The 26,392-nt window shown below is 49.2% G+C and overlaps 1 protein-coding gene across 2 annotated transcripts in view; it reads left to right on the top strand.

The window, feature by feature from the left end:
• The window catches only part of FNBP4 (formin binding protein 4), a 247,377-nt gene that overhangs the window by 56,718 nt on the left and 164,267 nt on the right, over positions 1-26,392 (top strand). For both annotated transcript variants that reach the window (XM_086959754.1, XM_086959755.1), the window contains exon 10: positions 16,968-17,071. In XM_086959754.1, coding sequence (XP_086815880.1) covers positions 16,968-17,071 — 104 coding nt within the window. The remainder of the gene's footprint in view (positions 1-16,967; positions 17,072-26,392) is intronic.

Here is a 26,392-nt window from a genome sequence, read left to right as displayed (position 1 = left end):
CTTCCATTGCTTGCTGCAGCCCTTGAAAAGCGCTATAAGTGGTCCCCTCCTCAAGCGCTGTCACTCTGTCTTGCTCCCCTGCCTAACTACCTGGACTGCCTGTCAAGCGCTCCCTCTACCTAGTGCTGGAACACTGTTAAAACTGGAGTGCTGGGCCCCTGCTTAATTGTGCCACTGTGAGCGGCGCTGTGCCTACTTCCGTTACCCCTGTCGAGTGAACTGCCCCCGAGGCGCTCCACCCTGGAAGTGCCATCCTGGTCGAGGCACGCTATATGCCCTGGTGTTGACCCAAACGAAATTGCCCCCTCAGCGCTGTGTGTTGAAAGCGCGCTGTTGCACTCACCGCCGCAGCCAGGCCAGACGTGGTAAAATCCGTGGGGCCGCCCCTAGTGCCAGGAGAGGGCCGCTGCGTCTCCAGCCCCCGCTTGTGACCTGCTGAGGCGGCCCCCGGTGACGGAGGAGGGCCACTGTGATTCCTGTCAGGCCGCGAGGGCCTGAGGCCTTCCTCCCCCTGTCACGTGGTGGGGGTTGAGGCATCTTTGGACACGCACCCTTGGGTGCCGCGACCGCTGCCGGAAGGAGCCCGTGCCGCTCGCACCACCGCAAGCCTGGGACCAGGGAGACGCAGTGCTGGGGAGGGCTCTGTGAGCGCTCAGAGCCCCTCCCTCCCCAGCGTGAAGCCAGCGAAGCTGCCCCGAGGCCGGAGGGAGGCCCGTGAAGAGCGCGCAAGCCGCGTGGGCCTCCCCGGTCCGTCCTCTCACCTCCTGAGGCCTGCCAGAGATCGGAGGGCTCTCAGAGTGGAACGAGAGTCCCTCCCCCCCCGCCCCCTCCCCTCCCCTCCCCCCCCCCCCCCCCCCCCCCCCCCCCCACTGCCGACACCACCGCAAGGGCCGGGAAGGCCGAAGAACAAAAGGTTACCCCGGGAGGGGGGGCGCGGAAGGAGGGCGGCCGAGGGAGTAAATGCGGGGCCCCAGGAAGATCGAGTGAGGCCCCGGGGCCGCCCCTCCCCTGCCGGAACGTTTGTTAAGCCCGGTGGCATTCAGAAACTGACAGAGGAGCCCCTAGAATTGGGGACGGGGCCCCATTGGCCCTGAACTAGCCAAAGAAGGCCCTGAAGTGGGTTTGGGGACTGTTACTGCCTCAGGGGATCCGGTCCATGTTGCCTGGTGCCTGTATTCATTGCTGAGCCATAAAGTACCCTGGCTTGGAGCCAGTGCCAATGCTTGATGAGAAGCCCCTTGTCCCTGTATGCCTACAGTAAAATAGGTAACAATTCAGAAAAGGGGGTGGTGATGAACAGTGTCTGAATTAAGCAGACCACTCTTACCCAGTCCACAGATCAGGGCTTGATCCATCAGTTATTTATCTCACTGCACCATCCCAGCTCAGAACCTGGCTATATGCAAATCAGTCTGTCCCTGCCCAAGTGCATCATGGGCACAGGGCAGACCAAACTACCAAGCCAATTCTTCACCAGAAAGGAGACAAGCTACCGGGGACCGGTTTCTGGCATTTCAGCCGTCGTCGGCCCGGCTTGCTTGAATCCTGATGGTGCAGTGAGCAAGGGACTCATGTCTGAGTATACCCTGCCACACCTGTAGTGGCCAAAAACGATTCAGAAAAAGGGGTGGTGATGACAGTAAAATAAGGAAATGTCTCCTGCCTGCTAATTAAATGGTGAATCATTGCCCTGTACTGAATTTCTTGCAGGGGTGGGCTTCAATGAATCCTTCTTGTTTGTGTTATGATACTGCTTGATTTACTCCATTGATATTTCGGTGACATGAGTACTGGTACTGAACTGTTGGTATTTACAAGAGGAAATGTTCATAACTGCGTCTTGAAATGTTAGTCCATGGTTTATAAAAGTAACCCCCCCCCCCCCTCGCCTGCTGAAGCGAATAATGCGACAGGCTGTGTTGGTTGATGTTTTACTGCTTTAATTAAATGCGTTACCGAAAGTACTTAATGAAATGTTTTACCATTTTACCAGAATTGCATTTTAAAAGGTGTTCCTGAAATGTTTTAATGAGGTACTGAACTGAAATGCAAATGATTTGCGAATATATTATTTGCTCGGATCTAAAGCCTATATAAAAGATCTTGATTTACAACCACAACTACTGGTGTGGTCTCCATTATTGCGCCCACTTCGTGTCTCAGTGGATGAGTGTGTTGATTAGCTGCTTTACACGCAAGCCCCTGGCTGCCTTCCTGCTCGAGCCAAGCTACCCCCCGGAGAACTGGTGGTCCCAGTTCTTACACAAAGGAAGTGACTTGAACGTGTTTAACATCCTCTTGGGTTGCGAGGATTTAAAGAGATGGATTGTGCTGTGATTACACGAGTGCTGGATTGGACTTCGTGCTACTAGGACCTTTGCTCTTGGACTCCTGGTTCAGGGCTGCTGACCTGCTTCTACACTGACCTGCTTCGCGGGTCCCGCTTCGCAGGGGAAGCCGCCGGGGAATCTGTGGAGCTGCTGTGTTGACAGAGGAGTGTAGGGGCATCTGCTCAGGGCTGCGAGCGTTCCGCAGGGACTACATCTCCCAGTAGTCCCTGCCTGGCCAATTTAGATCACCTGGCCTGCTCTCCCTGTTAGCCCCGCCCCCTGTGCGTCACACTTAACCTATAATAGTGGTGTCTACTTCCGCTGCGCGGGAGAAGCCCGGGACAAGGGCGGGACCGTCTGTGGTCGGGCGAGGTTGGGTTGGGCCATTCCCCCTGGTTAATTTTGTATACATTATGTATACATTATTATTGGTGTTAGTATAATTTTTTTATTGTTATAGTACTAATTAAAACTGCAATGCCTCTACGCTCCGGCAAGGAACGTACAGTACAATTGCAGACTGCTAAGGGGGTGGTCTCCAGTCCATTAGACGCATTCATTACTCGAGCTACTGGGATCTTAGAAAAAGAGATAGCGATGGCCGAGAAAAGGCTTTCTATTGACCTAGTTAGTGGGAAGCGTTCCTCTCTGGGTAGGTTGGCAATAATACCCAGCCCCGTTGCACAAGCCCAGAGTAACAGTCTACATTTGATTACAGCAGAGGTGGTTGTGCACCGCGAGGGGAAAGAGGAGGGCATCCTACCCTCCGTGGGGGAAACTGATTCGCATCTGAATGATACCCAAGATAGCAGGGGAAATGAAAATGAAAGTGTGCTCTTGGCCAGAAATTCTGAGTCGGACTCACCAGGTGACGAGGACCCGTTGAGAATTGCACCTCGCAAAAGGAAAAGGCGCTTGGGCCACCAGTTTACAAGATACCAAAGACTATTGATCTGGCCCACACTAGCGCCCCAAACCCCGAGGCCCTTCCTACTCTTTGTCCTGCCCTGGTACCAATAGATCCATTATGCCCCTCCCATATCCCCTTTGGTTCCTCTGACCCATGCCCAACCTGTTTTAGTAGTGATGAAAGCTTATTGGTAAAAATGGAGGCCATGATTAAAACTTTTACTTCCTGTACTTGAGAGAACAAGGCTGGTGACCTCTAAATTGGATGCACTTGAGTCCATTGTAAATACTAATACTGGTTTACTACATAAGGTTACTAGCCCCAAAAATGTCGTGGGGAATCCTTGTTCCTCTACGATCAACACAAAGGGCCAGAAAACTGCATCAACTTGTAAAACAGTAACCTCCGTGACCACAGGCTTAGCATTAAATTATCCTGACCCCAAAACAAATAAAGATTCAGTGGCGGGGGGGGGGATCCTCTAGGGTTAAGGATTGTACTCCGGTTGTAGGCTCTTTGTTGCAGGTGTCAAAGAAGGCCACCTCCAAATCGAATTCCCAACGAACACCGCCGTTACGGCCCCAAGACCGTGCAAAGGGTGCTCCTAGTACATCGTCTCAGTCTACCCCAGGGCAGGCAGCTAAAGTGAGCATGAACTCTACCACCCCCTTAGGGAAACCTAACAAGCGGGCTCACCCTCGCACAGACCTACCCCCTGAAGCAACCCGGCACACGATAGTTTTAACTGATGTAGCACAACTTAGGGAGGGTGCCAACGAATCTTATGGGGACCTTCGTAACAAAGTGGTATTCTGGTTAAACACAAATCGCCCCCTTCCCCCATCATCCTCGACTGAAATTTTGTTAGTGAGGAGAGTTGAATGGGTGGGTCACGGCAGTAAGGACTAGAGGGGGGTTGTATTATTATATCTTTTAAAGATCCCTGGGTGGTAGATTTCTTATGTAGGGAAGCAAGGTTTGCAAGATTGGGGGATGTGCAGACCTTAGGTCTTGGCTATTTTTATCCAAGACTATTCTGTGAGTTTCCCCCGAGACATCTACCCTCAAGATTGCCAGTCAGGAGGCACCAAGTTGATAGAACACCCTACCTCCCGCAGTACCCATTATTGTTTAACCGCTTTGAGCCCCTCTCTGGCCTGGAGGCCATTGATTGACTCTACCCGGTTGCAGGGAATGAAAAGGTTATGAGGAATCGGGTGAGCGAGGCAGACGGAGCTGGTTTGGAGATGCCTCAGGGGGTTGTTGGGAAAGAGAGAATGGAGGTGCTGGATTCAGGGGAGAGTTCTGAAATAACCACAGGGGGTGTGATAGAAGGTGCTGGTGGGGTGGGGTTTGAGCAGGGGGACACTAGCAAGGTGGTAATGGCTCGAGATGCGACTAGGGTGGAGAGTCATCAAGTGAGCTTAGCTGCACCCATGGCAGTGGACCGGAGTGGGCCACGTAGCGTAACAACAATACAGGAAACACTCAAATTAGCCTCTTGGAATGTGGCAGGGATTAAGGGGCGGATGGATTCTGACGATTGGTTAGAATACATTTGATGTTTTATTATTTCAAGAAACCTGGGCACCGGATCCAATTCATAGGGCCGGGTTTTTAAATTTTTACAAACCAGCTATAAGGGGCAGCAAGGGCTGGGCATCAGGAGGGCTAGTGACATGGGTTAAGCAGGCAATAGGATACCATCCAACTGAAATATTTGCGGATCGCCCAGATCGCTTGGGTATTAAATTAAGCAAGGACGGCTACCAGGATCTCATAGTCATTAATATCTATGCACAAGGCCAACCAGGTGGCCGCTGCCCTAGCATTGTAGACTTTGTGGACACATCTTGAAGGGATAGGGAGAGACGAGATACTTGTTCTAGCTGGGGATTTCAACTGTACCTGTGAGCCCCTTTATGCTGTAGGGGATAATTGGGGGTTAGCAGAGGATGTGGTTTGGAAGAACCCAGAACTGTCCGTTGATAAAATCACAAAAGGGACTGAGGCAGCTCTACATTGGATTGGCTTGTGCCTGAATTGGGGGCTAAGAGCTACAAATGGCCGTACTGCCTCTGATCAGGGAGGCAATTCCACCTTTGATAATGGGCTAAGGAAAAGCCGTATAGATTATATCTTGTTGAAGATGGAATATTGGCCACTTCTGATAGACATGGAGGTAGTACCCCGCCCTGAAAGCGATCATAATCCTCTGTCACTTAGCCTGAGACTTTTGGGTGCATGTGGAAGGATTCCACCAGTTGTTCACTCGACAGGGGACACTATCCTGACCAACGATAGAAGAAGGCTTAAATGGACAAGGATTGTGGGGGATGAGACTATTCTGGATAGCATTACGAATGTGGTTTCCAAGACTGCTAACGACATTTTGACCCTTGTCACCACTAGGGGTGATATTGATAATATGTGTGAACTTCATGAAGAAAGCTTCGCCCAGCTCAATGTCCTTCTAACGCTGCCACCAACCAAAGGCACCCCAAAGGTGTATGCCTCCCGGCAGAAATGGTATAACAAGCAATGTAGGGAGGCCCACAGCAGATTAGTGAAAGTAGTTAAGTCCAGGATTTTGAGTGACATAAAGGAAACCAGGGCACAGTATAAAAAAATCCAGTGGGAAGCAAAAAGAGAGTGGGAAGGTAATTATTGGTCTGACCTTCTGGACGCCTGCACTTCCGATAACCAGATTAAGTTCTGGGAAATTGTAAAGTGGGGCAGAAATCCCGACTCCCAAACACCTATTAACCATGTATCCGCAGAAGCCTGGGTGGAGTTCTACTCCGGTCAATTCAAGGATTTGAATTTAGAACCCACTACAGGCTTACCCAGGTTACAACCTATGTTTGTCCATACAGAAGAGCTGACTTTTACAGAACAGGAGACCGAGATTGCACTTGGCCTGACCCAGCGGGGGAAAGCACCGGGGATGGATCTAATCCCAGCTGATCTATATAAAAACAATCCCCAACTTTGGGTTCCCTACATAACCAGGATCGCAAATACTATTGCTAAGGGGGCCAGGATCCCCGTGTCATGGAAGGGGGCTGAGATTCTCCCAATTTTTAAAAAAGGTGATCGCTCGAACCCAGGGAATTACCGTCCAATTAGCCTTATAGACTCATTCCAAAAGGTCATAGCAAGGATGGTCCTTGCAAGAGTTCAGGGCTGGATGGAGCTAGAGGGTATTTTGTCCCCAATGCAGGCCGGCTTCAGATCTGGTACAAGTACCATCAATCAGGTTTTCAGATTTTGTCTGATCTACTGGAAGGTGGTGCTGCTGGGCGGTGGAACTATCTATGCCGCGTTTATCGATCTGAAGTCTGCCTTCGACTTGGTGCCAAGGGCCATACTTTGGTCCGTTCTTAGAGACCTTGGATTGCCAATAGAATTATTAGATCTGATTGTCAGATTACACGAGGGCAATTTTGCAAGGGTTAGGTGGGGAGGCCAAGGACAGGTGACGGACTGCTTCCCCGTAACACGGGGTGTCCGTCAGGGGTGCGTACTGGCGCCCACGCTCTTTCTATTGTTCATCGATCAAGTGGTTACGTTTTTTGCTAGTACCCCCACTGATGCACCCACTCTGGGGGGGACCAGGTTTCCTATGCTCCTCTTCGCTGATGACACATTACTCCTCTCTAAGACCCGCAGCGGTTTACAGTTAGCACTGGACTGCTTTGAGGAGTTCTGTCGCATCAATGATCTTAAGATTAATGTGAGCAAAACGAAATTTATGGTGCTCACTAAGAGTCATCCCCTAAGGAGTGCAGTGACTATGAATGGAGAGAGTTTGGAACAAGTCGAGGTTATGACCTATTTGGGAGTAACCTTGGACTATCGTCTCCGTTGGAAAGCGCAGGTGGACACATAACATTTAAAATTTGCGCGTCTCACGGGTTGTCTCCTTAAAGAGCAAAAATGGTCCCTTACTAAACGAGTTAAACCTGCACTTTGGATCTATACCACCAAGGTTAACGCTGCAATTTTGTATGGGGCAGATCTTTGGGTACATATGGACCTCTCTACCCTGGTGAAAACGCAGTGCAAGTTCATGCGGAAACTTGTAGGTCTACCCCAATCCTCTCCATCTAAACCACTCTGTCTGGATATGGGCTGTAACCCAATAAACGAAATGGCAAGGTACAGACTGGTGGCTTTTTGGAGACGTATTTGGACCTCTCCTGACCTTAGTCTTTTTGCTAATGAGCTTGCAGGAGTAAGATCAATTTGGGGGTCCGGTGGTATTCCATGGCTGCGTGCAGTAAAATCGATCCTGGTTGAAATGGGCCTTGAACAGTTGTGGGTTTCCCCGGGATCTAATATTTTTCCACTTTATTGGGCCTCTGTTCGTCAAGCTTTGGTCACTGCTTCTGACTCCGCTAGTTTAACAGGAAGGTTCCTGACTCACAAGTTGGATCCCTTCCTAGAGAACTATTGGGACATTATCACTAGGCCACTTGACAAGAAACTTTACCACCAGTTTCGTGTGGGATCCTTGCCCTTGAATTCGTTCACTAAAAACTGGTCTAATGGAGTGAGTGAATATTGCCCTTGGTGCCCGGGACACAAGGAGAGTGTGGGTCATCTTCTATTTGCCTGTTCGATTTATCAAGCCCCTCGAAGTAAATGGATAAAACCCCTTTGCCAGCGACTTAAATACAAAGGGTGTGCTGAGGCTATTTGGGCACTTAGAACTAACACCTCTGATGTAATTGTTGTGAGTAGCCAAATTCTTGGGGTGGGCATGGGTGATCAGAACGAGAAGTAAGCAGAAATGATTAAGATCCTGTCTCTTTTTTAATTCCAACGTTTTTAATTCCAACCTTTTTTAATTTCTAGGTCAGGTTTGTCTTTGTATTGTCAGGCTGTTTAATTGTAATTTTAAAATGTGATACTCTATATGTATGAATTTCATGAAATTCGAATTTGTATACAGTAATTGAAACTATAATTGTGTTTGCTGTAATACCAACTCTTTATAATAATCTGTATGTCCAAAACTTCACGTTTTTAAAAAAAATGTCTTTTTATTGATTTTATTATCGAAATAAAGACTATAAAACCTGAATCCTGACTAATAAAGTTGTGATTGCGAAGTAAACCAGCATTGGCCACGCTCTGAAAGGTAAACAGACGGCGGAGGCAGCGGGATCGGTCATGGGAGGGGGTATCTGCTGCACTCAGTGCACAGAGGGTTTTTTGAAACAGGCGGCAGGTACTAAGAACTAGAAAAAAAGTAACGCGGAAGTGATCGCGATCAAGCAAAAGTGATTGCAATCGCAGGGACGGGCTCTGTGGTGGGGGAGGGGCCGAGCGAGGTGCTTGGGAGCGCAAGGAAAGGGTGCCACGAGGAATGCACATGGATTAATTTGAAAGTGATCGTAAAGCACGCGAGTGGTACGGGCGCAGCAGTGATCGCACTGGAAGGGAAACAGATGGCGGCTGTGTGAGAAGTTGGCCTGGTATATGATCACTATTCTAGTGAGCACCTTGCACCAGTCCAAACAACCCTTATGGTGATGGTTGTAAACTCAACCTTATAGACCAGCTATCCTACGGGTAGCATGGACAGAGCAGTCTTAGGCTAAACTCAAGAGGGCATGTGAAGCCAGCTGTTTTACCATATGTAACCCCTTTAATTCCAAATGAAATGACACCACACCAGATATATATATAAAATATATATATCATTTATTACTAAACAAACCCTCTGAACTCTTTGAGGTCAGAGGTCTAAGCACAATACAAGATAATCAATTTAAATACAATTAGTTGCACAAATGCAGTGTCTAATCCAGGGGTCTCCAACCTTTTCTGTAGTGAGAGCTACTTCTGATCAGTGAAAATAGCCGTGATCTACTTAAGGCCAAGCAACCCGCGCATTTTTCGGAGACACCTCCCACGCCCTGTTTCATTGTATTTAAGGCTAATTTCTTTGTGGCCCATACTGTGGTTTGAACAAAATAGACCTATAGAGCCGTTAAAAGCTGTCAGCAAACTGAAATTCATAACAAAACTGTATATCTGTCTCACACCTCATTCACCACAATGCTACACACTGCTTCCCATAACATGATAACGATAACTGCACCTTGGTGTTCATCAGGCAAGACAAGGAAACACTTACCACATAGGGTCAAAAACCAAAGAAAACACTTTGAACCACCCACCCGACACATGCCATAGCTTGCTAACTCTGTGAATGAGTGCTTCAGTGCCACACATAAGTAAGCACTATAAACAAGCTGCAACAGAAGGCTTCCCCTTTCTTCATTATGAAAAAAACTAAAACAAAGAGAGAAAAGTTATGTTACAAATGAATACATATGATTTTCATTCATGTCCGGGCCTTTGCATGAGTACCATTGAGTTGGGTAACAATGAACATCTGTTATTCAGCACCAAGAGACCTCTGGATGAACGTGCGCTTTACAAATACACGTTCTATTAATATGTTAAGCTTGCAGACTATTGGAACAATAAATGGCCGATATTTGGAAAGGCTGCAACCTTACTTTCATTATAAAGCACTTCACTCAGGTCAGTAACACATGCTTTAACTCTGCAAAGTACATTTTCAGAAAATGCATAGCTCTGTAATGCTCAGCAACAAGCTGTCTGCTAAGCCTTGCCCTCACTGCACAGTCCTCTTCTACTTCCAGTAATTATAGTAGCATGAAACATATGGAAATGTCCTTCAGCCATACCACAATAAACGGAAAGCTTCATAGTCAGATTAATAACAGGTTCAAGCCAGCCGATGTTCTGTGCAGGTGCTGTCCAAAGTACAGCGTGGCTATACACAATTGCTGTACATGCTTTAACCTTGCCAAACAATACAATGAATAAACATACTACATGTTCTGTTACTGCGCAAGCAGCCACCATACCCCTAGCTGCAGTCCTGCTATAATCCCATTTTACCGCAGTATTGCCAAATATTGTAGCGTACTACCATATTTGAATAGTTTTTTGTGCTTTCATTTTTTACATTGCAGAGTAAATTCCCCCTACATTCTTTGAGCGGGCCACACCCATGCCACTTATTACTGCACAAGCAGCCATGTTCAATATAGCAGCACTGCTACAACAATAATCTTTTTACAGACATTATCCGACAGCATAGCGTACTACCTGTTCATAATACACTTCTCCGTCTTTCCATTTGTTTTGAGAAAATACTTTTACGAGTCTGCCACTGTACTTTATTACCAAAGGCAGATATAAAGCACGGCGACACCCGATGTTAAAATCAAAGGGCCTTGCATGCACTAAGCCACTTTCACTGACTTCAACACGAAGGCAAATATAAAGCGTGTAGAAGTCGGTGAAAGCACTTCAGGGCAGACAAGGTCTTTTGATTTTAACATTGGCCTCCACCGTGGTAGCAGCTCAGTGCCTGCGCAGAACTTGGATTTTAAGGTCGGCTGCCACCACACTTTATTATTGAAGGCAGAAGAAAAGCACGGAGGCAGCAGACGTTAAAATCAGAGTTCCTTGCATTCACTGAGCAGCTTTCACTGACTACCACGCAAAGCAAATTTAAAGCGTGCTGTAGTCAGTGAAAGCAGTTCGTGCAGGCAAGGATTTTGGATTTTTACATCTGCTGCGACCGCGGTAGCAGCTCTGTGCCTGCAAGGAGCTTTGATTTTAACATCGGCTGCCACTGCGCTTTGTTACTGAAGTCCGATATAAAGCCCAGTGGCAACCGATGTTAAAATCAAAGAACTTACAAAGCATTTAGCCGGAATTAACAACTCTGCTATAAATCCAGGCCAGGGGCACACTTACCAGTCCTGCGCAGCTTCCCAGGAGGATGAGACTGCAAATATGAAGTGCGGAGCTTGCCTGGAAAATGCAGGCGGCGTGTGACAGCAGGAAGAACGTCACGTTTATTGACCCGCCCCAGCTAAGCTCATTTCAGCTAATCAGAGCAGCTGGTTAATGTGAGGGCGGGCAATGGTTTATAACTCGAAAAAGACAATGAAGGGCTGAAAAATAAAATGCTTAAAATACGTGTTTATAATTACAGAGCAGCGCGAGCTACTCCCAGAGGGTCGGCGAGCTACTGGTAGCTCGCGATCGACCTGTTGGAGACCCCTGGTCTAATCACACACGCAGGTTACCCTAGAGAATGAATGGGAACGTTAAAGTTACAAACTAGTTCTTTTAGGGCACTTCTGACTGGACTCGGCGAAAGTTACTTGAAACCTAGACTGTTGGATAGTTGATACCCACAGGAGCACCGAAGTACTCGCGTTACCTCACCCACCGGAAGCGGGTGCATAGGTGTCAAAGGTGTCGGGTTTCGTCGTCGAATCCTATGAAGCCTGGAAGAAAGATGCTGCAGGTGACCAGGAGAGAAGTGTCCGGGTGGATCCAGGGGTGGATCGAAGATGAAGAGGACCTGAAAGCAGAGGGGACAGAGTCTGGGTCACTAGCCAGTGACCAGGAAGGAACCAGGCGATGTCGCGAAGCAATCTGGTGCTGATGAGAAGCTTGTCTCTGCAGCCAGATGGACCAGGAGGCGTTGACGACGACCAGGAGTCAGGCACGGACTGTCCCGCGAAGGCTCTTGCTGTCGGCGGTGTCAGCTTCAGGATTGGAGTCAACAAGCCTTGGCAAAGGCAACCCACGCAATAAACTAAGTTGGCTTCTTACTCAGACCAGCAAGGTCTGAGGGGCTGCTTCTTTTGAGGGAAGCAAGGGCCAGTCTGGAGCAACCAGACCAGCGGTGTAAATTTAAAGGATTGTCTCCAAGATGGCCACTAGCCAACGGGCAAGTGACCGGGCAGACGCGTCGAGCAGGAAAATGCAAAAGGGCCCCACGCAGAACTCGTGGAGTGTGCAGGGTTGATCTTTGGTGCCAATGCTGCTCGGGGCTGGGGCTTCTCAATCCCCAATGCACAGCTTCGAGGAGGCCTCGGGGGCTGCACAGTTAGCAGGCCGCAGACTTCAAGATGGCCGGTCCCACGTCTCTCGTCGCCTCCACGGGTCTCAGCTTTGCAAGGACTGTGGATCGGGCTGTTGGATGTCTGGGAATCCGGTTCTCGTCGGGCTGTGTGCTCGGGCTCCGGCAGGAGGTGGCGACAAAGCAAGCCGTTGATCGCTGGGTGGTGCCTGCTTGTGCAGGGTGGTCACTCCTTGACCACAAGGGAGATTCTTCAGTCGTCTTCAAGTAGATCGTCGAAGGTCCAGAGTTTGGTTTCAGTCAGGATTAATCTAAAGTCTTGGGACTCAGCTCCTACTATATACCAAATCTAGGGGCTGGATTACCTGCTAGGTCCCTCCTATGGGTGGGACCAGGGAAGGGGGGGGTTACACCCCTTTTCCTTTGTCCAGTTTTGCGCCAGAGCTGGGGCTGGAGTGCCCCAGCACCGGTTTGAACTGGACTATGCATGGGACACCTTGTGTGCCACAGGCAGTGTCTCCTTTCTTTCAGCCCTCCCTGCCCTAATACACAAGAGCCTGTCTGGGGTGGTGCTAGCACCTCCCAAGACAGGAAACCTATTGTCCAAGCCTCCCTCGCTGGAAGGACTCCCAGCAGCAGGAGGTCAGACTTGTCTGTGGCAGCAGCATCCATTTTGTGATGCTGAGGCTCTGGTTAACTTTAACCGGGAATAGTAGGAACAACATGTCTTCTCCCTCTAGGAGGGTGGAATGCTACCCCCGTCACCAGAACTGGCGAGGGGGTAGTATTCCAAATCGTATGACACCTTACTCGACATGTTTTGATAAAGCCAAACCATAGTTAGCATCTGAGCGCTAGGTTCATAAGGCACTTAAGAGTATATGGTATGGCAATCTCCTAAAAGGCCTCCCCAGAAGAGCCCAGAGGGACGTTTGGAGACACTGACGGAGAGAGCAGTGCTCCTTTTCTACCTGAGCTCCTGCCAGGTGAGGTGAGGCGCCTTCCCCACAAGTATTGGACTGTGGCGGAGATTCTACACCTGCTTTTCAGGTGAAATTTTCCATTTTAATTTTTATTTCTCACTATTTAAAGCAAGCAGTAGCAATACCATGGTCCTGAAGAATGCATAGGGAACACTCCTGGTAAATGCAGAAACATGTTGACCACTTGCATGTAGATAAATTGTTAAATCTACCCTTTTTGCACCTGTTTTTAGTCTTAGGGGTCCGAGAGAAACCAATAAATCATTTTTCTACTCGAGTCCACCTAATTTTACTCACTTTCACTCATCCCTCACTGCACTGCTTCCCTCAAGTGTAAACCTTGCCGACATCATTCTTAAGATACCACTCACATTGGTCTTCATACTCACACGGTCCTCACACCACTCACAGTGTGATCAGCTCTGTGTACTAACTCCAGGGATGGAGTACCCAAATGATGAAAAAATGGTGGTACAGAACGGCAACTGATGGGAATATTTCCTGCCCTTAGTTGCACACTGAATGTTGGTTAACACTTGAATTCGCACAGCCCAAGTCACATAGTAGTAAGCCTCGAGTAAAACACTGACTCCTGGATACCTTTTGTGGTTATAGTTGTACGATTGGGGCATGTATCCAGTATAGAGTCGTAAAACAGCCCTCAGACCCTCCCCTAAGTAGTTTTGTTTCGTAATCTCCTATAACGACCTGGTTCCGAAAGCTGAAGACAGGCTCGGCTCATGTTAGAGACCATCTCACATAAAACTAAGCACTCTGCCTCCAGGATTGTTAAGGCCTGCCATAGGAGTGACTTATAGGTGTATATGTGTCTAGATATAAGGTTAGATATAGAAATACTATATCTAAGCAAGGGGTGATTACACGACCTTGCCCCAGCTGAGTGATCAGCCAGTTGTGTCAATTTGGATGGCCAGCCAGGGGTGGCATAATATATGCTGCAGCCCCTGGTAGGCCTTTGGTGCACTTATGCCCTGGGTACCTATAGTACACTGTACAGGGGCTCATAAGGTGACCCACTATCCAATTGGAGATGTACCTAAAGTACATGGAGTCCATTTTACAGAAAGAGCAAATAGCCTGGGGAGCTGATTAGCAGGATCCCGGGCCAACTAAGTCGAAAACCAGCTAAACACTAGGCAAAAAATCTGGGTAACCATAGTCTGGTATCCACCTTCCTACAGGCTGCGCGCATGCACGCTCACGTGAAGCAAGCGTTAGGCTGTCTGGTAGCACTTTGAAAACCTTTATATTAAATGTCTCGCAGCGCATGCGCTGTCTCAGGCGAGACCTAAAAAGGACAGATCCAGCTTGGCACCGAAAACATTGGCACCGAAACGTAAAAATGCTCCTTTCAAGCCACCGGAGCCTATTTTGGAAACAATGAAACAAAAGCTGGATCCAAATCAAAAGAAAATTCATATAAATCCTGACACGGGGCACATTACAACTAGGGCTCCCGGTTTTATGGTATTTATTTTTAATTTTTTTAACATTTATTTTTTGCCCATCTTTTTGGTATTTATCCATATTTATTTTGTGTTTTGCAACTATAAGGAGTCATAAAATGGTATATTTCGACATTTATTTAACTGATAAACATGCACTCATACTTTGCTGCCTGTCGCGTTGTAGCAAATTAAGCAGCCAAATATAGCAAAGCACTACACCTTCAGGTAAATGTGAGCATTATAATATAAATGTTACAATACACCTGCATTTAGGGAAATCTCAACCTATTTTTAGCTTCTCATGCTGGTCCGTAAGGGGTTGGTGGGTGTATTATGTAATGAGGTCGTAAAAGCACACCATATAGTACACCCTATTTCATTACATTGGCTAAAAGATATTAGCAAAGCCAATAGCTTACACATGGGTGAGACCAATTGGTTTTGTCAAGTATTGTTTTTTCTTTGCATTCCTGCACTTGATGAAAGTACCTGCGTTTTCGTGCCCCCCACCAGCCCACCAAAATCTCTGCCCTGTTTACTTCCCCCTTGACCCTATCTGGGAAGCCTCTACCCCTTGTCCGTTTAGACGTCCAAATGAGGCTGCTCCATTTTCTTTAATCTCTTTTGTGCACATCTTCAAATTGTATTGCTCCAGGATTGGCGTCTGCCATCTTGGAACTGTAAATTAGAAGATAAAATAAAGAGAAAAACGAATTAGCAAAGCCAATAGGTGTCACCTTTTGTACCCATTGGCTTTGCTAGTGTTATGAGGGTGTTTGGAGAAGTATGTGCGAGAGAACATGGAGAGAGGAGCATATGTCCCAGGTGAAGGTGGGTGGGTGGGGGAACACGATAAAGAGCAGCACAGAGTGCTTGGAGACGCACATGAGATAAGGGAGGGGTCGCCGAGTGAAGCAACTGGGAGAGGAACTTTGGGGCAGCACACGAGGGAGAGAGCAACATGGTGGGAGAGCAAGGGAAGCGCACGAGGGAGAGAGCAACATGGTGGAGAGCAGGGAAATCACACCAGGGAGAGAGCAACATGGTGGAGAGCAAGGAAAGCACACCAGGGAGAGAGCAACATGGTGGTGAGCAGAGAAAGCACACGAGGGAGAGAGCCACATGGTGGAGAGCAAGGAAAACACACGTGGGAGAAAGCAACATGGTGGAGAGCAAGGAAAGCACACGAGGGAGAGAGCAACATGGTGGAGAGCAAGGAAAGCACACGAGGGAGAGAGCAACCTGGTGGAGAGCAGAGCAAGCGCACGAGGGAGAGAGCAACATGGTGGAGAGCAGAGAAAGCACACGAGGGAGAGAGCAACATGGTGGAGAGTAGAGAAAGCATACGAGGGAGAGGGCAACATAGTGGAGAGCAGGGAAAGCACATGAGGGAGAGCAACACATAGCTCCAGGGCTTGAGGGTCTGCGATAGGGGAAACAATAGTGAGAGCGCCACAAGGAGAAGGTGAAGGACACGAAAGAGAAAGCAGCTCAGGCATGGGAGGTAACTGGGGAGTAGCACATCCCGGAGCTTGGCGACCCGGGGCTCTGGGTGAGAGCAGCGTTGAGGGACTGCAGTTGTGCTTGTTAAGCATTCCTGAGAGCAGCGTGCAGCGCGGAGGAGAGATGGGGGGAAAAAAGAGGAACTCCCTAAATGTGAGCAGTGGAAAGATGCAAGGCAGCCAAGCAAAAGGACGAATACATGACTATGCTCTGGTGAGGGGGTGGGGGACTGGATAAGATGGGACAAGGAAAGGCATGCAAATATTACCACTAATGGAAAGCAGCGGGCCGGGCTGAAGCCCATTGCGAGTTCACCATCAGTCTTTTGCAACCACAAAGTTTGTGTTGTCTGATAGGCCAGACCAAAAAATGACTTGTTTCGTGAAGCATATGTACGCTTCATCCGGCTGCAGCAGCTTGATTTACTGCGTCTGTTCCAAATTTGCAAACAAGCAATTTTTCTTTTTGGTAATGTGTCCACTCATTGGCAAGGTCAAAAGGTCAGGTGACTCCATTGAAAGGCAAACCCTATTGTCTTTGTCAATGCTTGTTTTAGAGCTGACTTTGAACTGTAAGTGCATGTTAGACACTATAGTAACTCATGTATGCAGGGTTTTTAATCCATTTAGGTTCACCACCCTCCCATCAGGTGGTTTAATCAGAAATAGTACCATGTCCATGATTTGTAATGCTTCCTTCTGACTGCTGGAATCTGTGACTGCGTTGTGTGGGTATATGCGCATGCGGCGGGGTTTAGTGTGCAACCAGGGTGGCAGGTGCAGTGCGATCTTGCAGAGCTCTCTGAATTAGGACTTCTATTGATTTTGTTTACATTTTTAGGGATTGCCTCTGAAGTTGCTGAGGAGATCGTGAAGAAAACTGAAGTGGCTGCAGTCCATGACAAAAGTGTTCCTCCCAAACCAGAGGAAGACGTGGATCTGAAGGTAACCACTTCGATTAACCTCTAGGAGCTGTGCCGAGAATGAGAATAACTTCTTGAAGAAAGTCCTCCTAATGGGTTTTGAAAGATCGTATCAGATTGTGGCAGAGACTCGCTATTTGTGCACTGTCTGCTTGCATCGAGTTAGATGATATCCAGCAGTCCAGGTTGAGTTAATGTTTGCTGCAAGGGACTTAAACTGATAACATTTGTCCAGGTAGTATTCTGTTACTTCTGTCCAAGACTGGCCTACCAACTGTGATAGTTGGTAATAAAAAATGTGGAACAGTGACTCCACCAACATGTAGATTTTACAAGAAGCATTTTACAATGTCCATCTCAGAATGTCTGCAGGAAGCTAGCCCTATATATGAAGTTGTTACTAGGTGGTTGTAGGAAGCTTGGATTCTGTTGTAGTAACCCCCCCACACACACTTTTTGCCAGAATTCTGATGCACTTTGACTTGATGTGCCCTGGGTCCCTGCCAATCAGGTTCCCAGGGCCTGTGTTCTTTCCCAAAACTGTACCTTGTACCCCCAATTGCCATCTCTGGCCACATCTAAGTCCCTTGTAAAAGGTACCCTGGGTACCCAGGGCACTATGGCCAGAGAAGGCCTCGAAGGGCTGCAGCACTTATTGTGCCACCCTTAGAGGTCCTGTACCACTACATTCACACACTGCCTTTGCAAGCTGCGTGTTTTGGTGCAGAACAAAGGAGTTGACATGGCAAACATCCCTGTGTGCCATGCCTACAACCCACTGCCCTGGCATAGCTCAGTTACCCCTCTTTCTGGGTGCACTATACCAGTGGTGAGGGTACAGGTGCATGAGCCCTGTCCCCCTACAGTGTCTAAGGCCATTCTTAGACATTATAAGTGCAGTGTTGCCATTAAGAGTATATGGTGCTGGGAGTGTCATTATGAACTCCGCAGCAACATAAGGGCCTCACTGAAAACTGAGAATTTTGGCATCAAACTTCTCAGCACATTAATCCCACACTGATGCCAGTGTTGGATTTAATCAAACATGCACTCAGAGGGCATCTTAGAGATGCCCCCTGAAACACGACCAGCCCCTTGTGGGTTCCCGGACTGGTAAACACCAGCCTGCCACCACGAGATATGTTTCTGGACCACTTGGGTGGGAGCCTTCGCTCCCTGACCCCAGATACACAGCCTTACCGGGGCAGAGGTGTGCACACCTCCTCAGGCCATGAAGAGCCATCTGTGGCAGGAGAGCTTCAAAGGCCTGGCAGCCTTTGTAATGTGACCCCCAGCCTCTCCTGCCATCAGGAGCAGCCCCCTTCCTGTCTACCCTCCTTTTCGGCGGGAAGACAGGTGGGAAAAATTAACCAGCGCAGAAGGTGTTCCCAGCTCTGCCAACTCCACTCCTCAGTTGGGGGAGGCTAGGTGAAGCCTCTTCAGTGCCTGTCATCTTGCAGATGATAGGCACTCTCCAATCAGGATTAGGGATTGTGCTCTCTACCCCACTTGGCATGAGCACACCAAGGGTGTAGTCACCCTAAGGTCAATAGCCCATTGGCTACTGACTTCAAGACCCCTAAAACGCCCCCTAAATACAGTATGCAGGGGGCAGCCCTGAACCAAGAAGACAGATTCCCGCAAACTATGAAGGACGACAAAAGAAGACTCCCAGCAGAGGAGACTGCAGAGAAGAACTGACTTTGCCCCAGCCCTACCAGCCTGTCTGCAGTTTCAGAGATCCTGCGCCAAAGGTTGCCATGTCCTGCAGCCAGCTACCTCCAGAACCCTTGGGAGGACTGACTACCTTCAACGAAGACCGGATCTCCTGCAAACAGCAGCTCTGTTCAAAAGAAACTTTAAACAAAAACTCTGAGCCTGATGAGGAAAAAGAAACCTGATGCCTGGAACCATCAATGCACCCGTCGCCTACGGCCTGAGTTTGAATGGTCCACTGGTCCCAGCGAGGTCCCCCAGCGCTCCAGAGCCTGAGTCAACTGTGGGGTGACCCCTCCATGACTCCCCAACATCGCCAGCAGCCTCTGCATGGAGACCCCCCAACCGCCAGTGGCCCGGTAAGATGAAATCAGACTTCAAGACGCCCCTAGTCCTCCAACTTACCTGCCCAGCTGTTGGTTCCTCCCAGACGTCTTACTGGACCGAGCCTGCAGCCAACATCCAAAACCGGCAACTCCCATTGAAAACAGGGCAGTGTATCTGGTCGATGGCTGCAGGGAACTGGCTCCTCCACTTCAAGGGAGAGGCTAACGGATTGGCAGAGTGCTGGCGGCCCTCCGAGGCTTCTGGCGGCCCTCCGAGGCTTCTGGCGGCCCTCCGAGGCTTCTGGCGGATTCACAGCTTCAGGACGAGTTGGGTCTTTGCAACTGTCGAGATTTATCAGGCAGGGTTTCGCACCAAGTCCACAACTAGTCCACAGTTCTTGCGGTCTGTGGTTCTTTTTTGTTCTTTAGTCAGATGCATCTGAGATCCTGGTGTCGGGGCACTACCTAAATATTTAATTTAGCTGTGTTAAGGGGGTGGTCAATGGGCTACTTACCCATGGGAGGGGGGGGTTACTACACTCCATGTATGATCCTGCCCCAAACTTGTCTGTGGGGGCTGGCTGGTTAGTACCAGCCAGCACAGTAGACCGTGGTAGTTTTTCAAGGGGGCACCGCCCTCTGAACCTTTACTCAATTGGTTATGGCGTGCCCCCCCCACTAGCTGATGGCAGGCATATCTGTGACACTTCATAAAACCTTCTCATAATGCTTTCTGGTACTGCAGTACGTCAGAAGACTTCTAGGCCACCTCTGTGACCTGAGCGTAGCCCTGGAGAACTATCCCTGCGCCCTCTTATACCCAGGCTGAAGTGGCCTCCTAGGGGCAGGTGGCTGACATGCTATGCAGCTACGGGGGCACAGGCTGCAAGAGACCTTTTCTTGGAAGTCCCAAGCTGAACAGTGGACTTGGACTGGACTTTGCTCTTAGCTGCTGTCTGACACCCTGCGAGTCTCCAAGTAGACCCCCGGAGGTCCTGGAGGGGGAGTGAAGAAGTGCACTCCTGCGGATCTTTGGGCATCGGAAGAAAATGTCCAGGCTCTTAAAAAAAAAACTTTGCTCGACAACAGAGGCCGCCAACCTTTTATGTAATAAGAGCTTCAAGATTACATTAATGGTAACCATATACAAGATTACCAGGACAGGTCAACATCTATGTGAATCATGGGTAATACATAACAGCGAGAGCTAAGATGCCCCTGGCACCAAGAAAATATTAGTAATCGGTTTCCCCAGCACTGCATAATTTTTCAATCAAAATATTAGCTTTAAATATATACTGGGAACTCAGCCATTTTCATTTTTCTTCATACCGCAGCTTATGAGTTCTGAAAATAGTTTTTTGCCTTGCGTACCTAGTTTTGCAGCGTGAATCTTTCTGATGCTGTGCATTACTCTGCGGTCTAGTGGTTGAGTCCGGAATAGTAGTCTTTTCTCTCTTTTTTTTTCGTAGCCCAGGTGAGAGTCTACATACCACCTTCTGGTGTATTTGTGGCGTCGGCATGCTTCCTGCGGAAGCTCCCACCTTTGGGCGCCATCTTCAGATTATTTTTTCTGGCGTTGGGTCTGGATAGTCAACGAGAGTTTCCAGAAATTCTTGGAAATCTATCGAAATTGATTGGAGAACACATCCAGGAACAAGACCACTGAGCTGGGACGACTAAGAAGAACATCGAAGACTTCGACGTCCAACAGAGAACGCGCACACATTGGCCCCCTGAGTGCTGGAATGGACAAGACTCCGTTCAAATTCTGCCGCGATTGCCACCAAAAATACGCTCTGAAGCACCAGTACTCGATTTGCAACCTCTGCCTGCCGGTCGACCACGAAAGCAAGGATTGCAACGCCTGCAGTCTTCACCCCGAAGACTCTGGGTTAGAGAGAGGCAGAGGAGAGCCAACTACAGCATGCAAGGCAAAGGCCAACCTCCGTCTCTTTGAGACCTGGGCCGCTCCAGCGATTAAGAGGGCAACATCGCCGAGGGACCAGATGACTTCACGGTCGTAGAGACCGATAAGAAAACTACAAAATAGGTAGGAGAGACTTCGACCCCCTAAAACCCTGACAGACTCTCGAAAGCCTGAGTCAGACTCTTCAAAAACCGAGTCTAAGTCGACAAAAGGAGCACTGGCGCCGAAAATTTCAACAGCCACAGCTGCATCCAGGGACAAACAGTCCCGCGAGTCCTTCGAAAAGGACTCCCAGATGGCGAGAAAAATAGAAAAACCTAGGTCGTTGAAGCACGTCCCTGAAAAGGAGCGCTCTGCGCCGAAGGAAAAGGACCCGAAGGCTGCTTCGACGTCTAAGAGCCCGAAACACTCAACACCGAACAAGTCGCCGAGATGGAAAGGAAAAAGAAAAGGCTTGAGGCCGAAATGGATCACCTCCTGCAAAGGAAAAGAGAATTCGACAAACTGATGAAAAGGTTCACCATCCTGTTGAAGCCGGCGACAACGATTGTCGAAGTCTAGGACAAAGAGCAGTTCGACGCTGAAGAGCCGCCGAAAACTCTGGAGCCTTAAGAACGGCAAGAGGAAGAGGGCCTATACTATGATGAGGAAGGAGAGTAAGACCAGCACATGAGTTAGGGCTCGGCATCCTCGGTGGTGCAGGACCTCCACAGCCTCTTCTGGACTTTCGGCGTAGAGACGCATCCACACCACTGGAGTCAAGCTATCCTGGCTGAAGACGGCTGATTGCCAGAAACCGGTCCTATGATGCTTGATTCCGGTCCAGGAAAGACATGGCTTGGTAGTTCGGGCTGGACTGTTCCCATGAGGCACAGGGTCAAGGCTGATCGCATATGGCCATGTCTGAACTGGGGTGGTGTGGAGTGCAAAAAAACGATGGAATTAGGCCCAGATCTCTGTACTGGGGTGAATGTATGACCTTGTTCTGCATTCTGTCCATCAATTGTTGTTTTTGCAATTGTTGTTTTTGGACGTATCCTTCGAGGCCTTCACCGCCAGATGACATTGGGATCTACAACATGTTAATCAGGAACGCGGCAACAGCTGATGTTAAACTGGAAGAAAAATGAAAGGCCTGCTTGCTCTTAGAGACCCTGCTCCCTACTCAAACAAGGAGCCAATTCCTGCACATGCTACCAAGTGTCCTGGACCAGGGGAGGGAGGCATTCAAAGAACCAGCAAGTTGCAGGTCTGTCACACCTAGGACCGAAAAGAAATACAAACACTCATTTAAGGAACCTACCGACTAGCAGGGATCCGTCACGGCTGACTCCATCATTGCTACAACAACCAGGAAAAAGGCCAACGTTCCCACAAACTCGGGGCCAGCTCCAGACAAAGAATGTAAGAGAATAGACCTCACTGGAAGGAAAATAGAGAGGAATGCAGCAGTACACTGGCGCATTGCAAACTCTAATGCCCTACTCAGCGGACATACGTACCAGCATTGGGACGAGGTCGAACAGCTGCTCAAACACCTCCCTAAGCAATACCAACAAAGAGCAGCACACCTGGTGGAGGAAGGCAAGAATATAGCAAACTCATGCCTAAAATCAGCCCTGGATGCGGCAGACCCATCCAGCAGCCTCATGATGATCGGGGTTACAGAAAGAAAGCATGCTTGGCTGAGGATCTCCGGCTTCAAGCCGGAAGTACAGAATAACATTCTGAACACCCCCCTTCAATGGAGAAACCCTGTTCAGAGCACCAGTGGTTGAGAAACTAACTCACTCAATTGAAAAAAGAAAATGAGACTGCAAGGTCCATGGGGGCCTTGCAATTCAGAGGGATGAGAAGAGGCACCCCGACACGGAGGCCAAACGGAAGAGGGGGAAACCAGCCAGGAGCGTCCCATCAGACATTCCAGCAGACCTACCAGGGCGACAATCCAGCACAGCAGGGCCAGCAAAACCAAACCTTGCAATGCCAGGGCCAGGGCTTTCGCGTGAGAGCGCATGGACAAGGGCAAACAAGAGGGGGCCAGCAACCCACCTCAAAGTGAATCCGCAACATCAAGCGTGCCCACCCACACAACACCTATGGGAGGGGCACAACAAAGTCAACAAAAAAGGGGTACACAGACTAAAGATCAACGAACATGTATCCATCAGTAGGAGGCAGACTAAAACACTTCTTCCAGGAATGGAAGAAAAGAACTACAGACAAATGGATACTAAACCTCATACAGTTCCGGATACTGCATAGAACTGGAAAAGAAACCACCAAACAGGAAACCAAAAGAAAACTCGCTCAGCAAAAGAACTAGCGCTACTCCTAGAGGAAGCACAAGAACTTCTCCACAAGGAGGCGATAGAAACAGTACCATTCAAAGAAAGAAACATGGAAGTGTACTCAAACTACTTCCTAGTATCAAAAGTGGATGAAATAATCAGACCCATCCTGGATCTGTGGTTCCTAAACCAATACATAGACACAAAAATTCAAAATGACATCCCTCCAAGTGGTCATTCCTCAGATAAGCGACGTAGACTTTGTCTAACCTAGACCTCAAAGATGCCTACCTACACATTCCCATGAACAGACAACACAAACATCTACTGAGATTTGCCATCAACAAAGCGCACTGCCAGTTCACAGCCCTGGCCTTTGGACTAAAGTCTGCACCAAGGGTATTCACCAAATGTCTCGCAGCCGTGGCAGCGCACCTACGGAGGGAAGGGATTCACGTATACCCCTACCTCGATGACTGCCTAATAAAAAGTTCCTACAAACAATGCAAAATACATGCACAGCGGGGTCACAAACGCTGACCGATCAGGGATTCTCAATACACTGGGGGAAATCCTCAATGGAATCAGAACAGGTGAAGATCTACCTAGGCGCACATATCAACACCATTTAGAGCAAAGTGGTCCCCAGCGACAAGTGAACACTTGCCCTGCTGAATGAGACACGTCAGTACCAGAAGGGTCGAGCTCTGACAGTGAGGACAGCGAGCAAGATCATGGGGATGATGGCGTCCTGCATACACCTGGTCCCCAATATGACTCCCCATGAGACCATTCCAGAATGGCTGCAACAACAAAGGTCACAAGCTACAGGGAGTTGGGAATTCTAGTGGTTGTAACGAACGCAGTGCAAGAGGTAATAGCTTGGTGGAACAGGGAGAACATAACAATGGGGAGGCCTTTAACACCACCAACCCCAACAGTGGTCATCACCACAGACTCATCCCAGAGGGGATGAGGAGCACACATGAATCAGCTCAAGGTGCAGGGTCTGTGGACCCCAGCAGATGCAATCAAACACATCAACTACCTGGAGCTAAAGACCGTGTTACTTGCCCTAAAAGCCTTCCAGAAACAACTGTACAACCAGAGTGTTGATACAAACTGACAACACAACAGCAATGTTCTACATCAACAAACCGGGAGGAACACAATCAGTCGCACTATCAAACCTAGCGCAGAAGATATGGAGATGGGCCATCCCACTCAAGATAGACCTCCTGGCCATACATCTACCAGGAAAAGACCACGTGGAGGCAGACGGGCTCAGCAGACCGACATCTGCATCCCACAAGGGGGAGCTCAATGCACAAGAAACACAAAGGCTATTCAAGAAGTGGGGGTCACCAACAGTAGACCTATTTGCAACACACCAAAATGCAAAATGCAGATACTTCGCATCCAGGCAACGAGGGGAACAATCCCAGGGAAATGCCCTATGGAAAAGCTGGTCGAAAACATTTGCCTTCTCTTTTTCCCCCCAGATACCGCCGATTCCCAGGGTACTCGGCAAATGCAGAACCAGCAACATGACTCTGATCCTGGTGGCACCTCAGTGGGTCAGACAGTCATGGTTCTCACAAATGGTGGAAATGGTGCTGGGAACACCTCACAAATTCGGGAAAAGAAAGGACTTACTCTCCATGCAAAACGGAGAGGTGCTCCACCCAGAGCCAGAGAGCCTCTGCCTAGCGGCATGGCTCCTGAAGACATAGCTTGCACAACTGAAACTGCCATAGAGCACACTGAGGGTGCTACGGGAGGCAAGGAGACTTACCACACGGAGGTGCTACGGGAGGCAAGGAGGCTTACCACACGGAGGTGCTACGGGAGGCAAGGAGGCTTACCACACGGAGGTGCTACGGGAGGCAAGGAGGCTTACCACACAGAGGTGCTACGGGAGGCAAGGAGGCTTACCACACGGAGGTGCTACGGGAGGCAAGGAGGCTTACCACACGGAGGTGCTACGGGAGGCAAGGAGGCTTACCACACAGAGGTGCTACGGGAGGCAAGGAGGCTTACCACACGGAGGTGCTACGGGAGGCAAGGAGGCTTACCACACAGAGGTGCTACGGGAGGCAAGGAGGCTTACCACACGGAGGTGCTACGGGAGGCAAGGAGGCTTACCACACGGAGGTGCTACGGGAGGCAAGGAGGCTTACCACACGGAGGTGCTACGGGAGGCAAGGAGGCTTACCACACGGAGGTGCTACGGGAGGCAAGGAGGCTTACCACACGGAGGTGCTACGGGAGGCAAGGAGGCTTACCACACGGAGGTGCTACGGGAGGCAAGGAGGCTTACCACACGGAGGTGCTACGGGAGGCAAGGAGGCTTACCACACAGAGGTGCTACGGGAGGCAAGGAGGCTTACCACACGGAGGTGCTACGGGAGGCAAGGAGGCTTACCACACGGAGGTGCTACGGGAGGCAAGGAGGCTTACCACACGGAGGTGCTACGGGAGGCAAGGAGGCTTACCACACGGAGGTGCTACGGGAGGCAAGGCGGCTTACCACACGGAGGTGCTACGGGAGGCAAGGCGGCTTACCACACGGAGGTGCTATGTGGCAAAATGGAAAAGATTCACACAATGGTGCATCAAGGAAAAGATACACAAGAAGATGACAAAGAAATCAACTGTGCTGAAATATTTAACACACCTGCTTAAAGCAAACCTAATTTCTACCTCGCTGAGAGTACACCTAGCAGCGATAGTAGCCTACACAAGAGGAGAGACAGGAAAGAGCTTCTTTACATCACAAGTAGTAAAAAGATTCCTGGAAGGGGCAAAAAGGATGGCACCACCAAAGAGGATGCCGCCTCCGGCATGGAACCTTAATTTAGTCCTAACAGAACTTATGAAGGCGCCGTTTGAGCCCATCCATAAAGCCTCACTACAAGTGCTCACAATGAAGACAGCCTTTCTAGTGGCAATCACCTCGCTACGCAGGGTAAGCGATCTGCAATGACAGGGTGGTGATGAGAACGGACCCACACTTTATGCCAAAGATGGTGTCAAGGTTTCACATTAACCAGACAATACAGATACCCAGCTTCTTTCAG

This window comes from Lissotriton vulgaris, chromosome 2_2, assembly GCF_964263255.1.
Source record: "Lissotriton vulgaris chromosome 2_2, aLisVul1.2, whole genome shotgun sequence".
Lineage (NCBI taxonomy): Eukaryota > Metazoa > Chordata > Amphibia > Caudata > Salamandridae > Lissotriton > Lissotriton vulgaris.
This window is presented reverse-complemented; position numbering and strand designations above follow the sequence as displayed.